Raw genomic sequence first — 3153 nt, forward strand, 5'->3', positions numbered from 1 at the left:
AAAAACTTTATTTGTATGGAGCTGGGCTTTATTAATTTAATATCTTTGTTTTTGTTTTTTTGTTTTTGCTGTTTTTGTCAGAAAGGAGTGTTTGTTTATTTTGATAAATGATAGCTTTGAGGGTTTTTAATGAGAATAATTTACACTACTGGTCAGACATTTCAGAACCAATCCTCTATATATCGTCGAACATTTTTTTTTGACAGAGATGTAAGACAACAGCAGAACCTGCTTCCGACCATGTTGTACCATTGCCATAATGAGTGGGAGGAGTGAATTAGCTGGCAGTAATGGAAGCTATTTCTGAAATTGGCTGGAATCAACGTTGAGGTTTATTCATGGCTTCTAAAACTTAAATATTGACTTGGCTCAGCAATATATATACACTTATTTCCGTATCAGAATATTGATTCATTTCAATGCAAAGCCAACGTTTACTGCAATCTTTTTCTCAACTTCCTTTTTTGTTTTCATGATATTTCCATATACAACTGGGTGGTTAAGAAGTTCGTGTTTGGAACCATGTGGTTTTGAGTTCAGTCCCAATGCACAGCATCATGGGGAAAGTGTAACCCAGAACCAATATGGTTCTGGGTTACTTTAGACAAGTGTCTTCTAAATATGTCCCTTGTCAACCAAACCCTTAGGCATGGATTTTGGTGGATGAAAATTGAAGACAACTTATTCTATATATTCATGTGTGTATGGGTTTGTGTGTGGGGGGTGTTGTGTGTTCATGTCTTTGACATCATGTATTATCTGTGAACAACTATCACTGCCTTATATGTCCAGCCATGGGGAAACATTACCTTATTTGGAAACAGGTGAGGGTTGGTAACAGGAAAGGCATTAAGCTGCAGAAAAACTTGCCTCAACAAATTTCTTACAACCCATGTGAGCTTAGTAAAGTAAACATCAAAATGATGTTGATGATGATCACACACACACACACTCGTTTGCAAACGACTCTTTGCTTTGTCGTTGCTCAGATTCTTTTTGTGTCCATTAATTGAGGCAAACGAAAAACAAACAAACTTCTTCTGAGGGGAAACATGAAACAAGAGAAGTATGTTGAATTATTCATTAGTCATTGTTCGTTATTCAGGTGATATTTGTTCGATGTTAATGAACGAGAAGCGAATTGGAATCTCTGTTGAAATGGTCAACTTATTTGTCATTCACTCCAAGTAACAGGAAGAGAATGGGGACAAAACTGACCATTTCCACAGAGTTCTCTCTATCAGTTGGTCAATAACCTTGTATTGCCACACCTGACAAGAATTATTACCTCAACAAAGCTAATAAATCAAAATAATTTTATATGATGATGATGATGATGGTGATATTCTATGTTTCATATACTCCAAAGATTTGTTGAAATTTTGTTTCTATAATCCTCTGTGAGTTTGTATTGAGTCCTTTCCATTGCCCATGGTTTTGGTTTTCCAACAAGAAACATTCTTTTATCTGTTATTCGTTTCAGCCATTGGACTGAGGCCATGCTGGGGCACCATCTTCAAAGGTTCAGTCAAACAAATCAACCCCAGTCCTTGTTTTTGTTTGTCTCAGACTTATTCTGTCACAGGGGCATAAACAAACCAACACCAGTTGTCAAGCAGTGAGTGGGAGATGGATCCTGTACAAACACACACATACACGACAGGCTTCCTCATGGTTTTTTTTTTTTTTTTTTTTTTTTGGGGCAACTTTTGGATTGCCACTTGTTTGTTACATATTTCCAGACTGGATTTGAAGCAGAAATTTTTACTACTAAACCAGTCGCCTAATAGATAAAAATACTGTAACATCCTTACTTACTTGGCTGACTACTCATTCATAAATATGATTCCAAATCTAGTCTGAGACTAGATTTGGAATCATATTTGTGAATTACAACACCTGATGGTGATCACACACACTTGAGCCAAATTAAATGTAAAAATATGCAACCTAATGATAAGATTAATTTCTCAAAGATTATTTTCTAATTAACAGAAATTCATCTTGAATATTTTTAGAAACGTCTGATAGTTTGTATGTTTTGTAAATGATAAATATGATTCCATGAATATATAATCAATGTTTATAAAATTAATGATGAAAATAGATCAATATTTCAACCAATGGTATTAGCTACTTAATTCATTCATTTTTTTGTGTCTTTTTTTCTTATTTTCCAGGATTTTCTTTCTCTTAAGAAACGACATGGCCTAGGTGATGTTCGCAAAGTTCATTTGGTGAAATCAGCCGATGAAGGTCTTGGTATGTCTATAACGGTAAGTTTGAATTTCTCAAGTGTTTTGGAGAGACAGAGACAGCGTGGAGACAGGCAAACAGAGACAGCACAGGGACAAGCAGACAGATAGAGAGACAGATAGACAAGGGACTCTCTCAGTTCTCATCACCTGATAATTATTGTAATTTTGTGACAGGCAGCCGTCTCCCTTCTCTCATCTGCTATAATAGTTTCCTCAGCAGATGGCTTCATATGACCCCCCACACACACACACACACACACACCCACTTCTCCAAGATTCAACAAGGTAGGGGTTGCAGACATTCTTTTGTGAGAATTGAGAATTCTGCTAAAGATCTCTTTCTACTGTTTATATATATATATATATATATATATATTTCCATTGTTTACTGAAACAGGGGCACTACCCATTGCTTTTACTGCACCCACCTCTGTTAGGGTTAGAGGAAGGTGAAGATAACACTGTGTTACACGATTTTTGTCCTTGGGTAGCAACTATTATTTCCTATTTGCTTACCCCTAGAAAGTATGAAAAATGGCTAATATTTCCTTCAAGCTTTACTTTTGTTACATTTACTCAAACCCAAGAGAATCCCTCTCAGCACATGGCTATGATGCTCCCCACCCCCACTACACCTGTCTTCTTTGTTTGATCATTGTCCTTTATTTAAAAATATATATTTATTTTTTTAACCATTAATCCCTACACATTTTTTTCTCTACCTGTTTTTCTGTTTTTCATTCTCTTTCCATTTGATTCCTCTCAACCCTTTCTGTCAAAGTGCATGGGCTTGAAATGTCAAAGACTTTTCCATTCTTCCTGAGTGTCAAACTAATACACCTGCTTGTTATTCCCTCACCTGTCTTCAACTTTTGTGTTCTGTAAATTTGAATTA

General features: G+C 35.8%; 1 protein-coding gene across 1 annotated transcript in view; it reads left to right on the top strand.

The window, feature by feature from the left end:
• The window catches only part of LOC106875554 (Golgi-associated PDZ and coiled-coil motif-containing protein), a gene marked incomplete at its 3' end in the record, with an annotated part of 492718 nt that overhangs the window by 483569 nt on the left and 5996 nt on the right, over positions 1 to 3153 (top strand). The window contains exon 5 of the mRNA XM_052976516.1: positions 2181 to 2276. Within this exon, the coding sequence (XP_052832476.1) occupies positions 2181 to 2276 (96 nt within the window). The remainder of the gene's footprint in view (positions 1 to 2180; positions 2277 to 3153) is intronic.

This window comes from Octopus bimaculoides, chromosome 24 (assembly GCF_001194135.2).
Source record: "Octopus bimaculoides isolate UCB-OBI-ISO-001 chromosome 24, ASM119413v2, whole genome shotgun sequence".
NCBI lineage: Eukaryota > Metazoa > Mollusca > Cephalopoda > Octopoda > Octopodidae > Octopus > Octopus bimaculoides.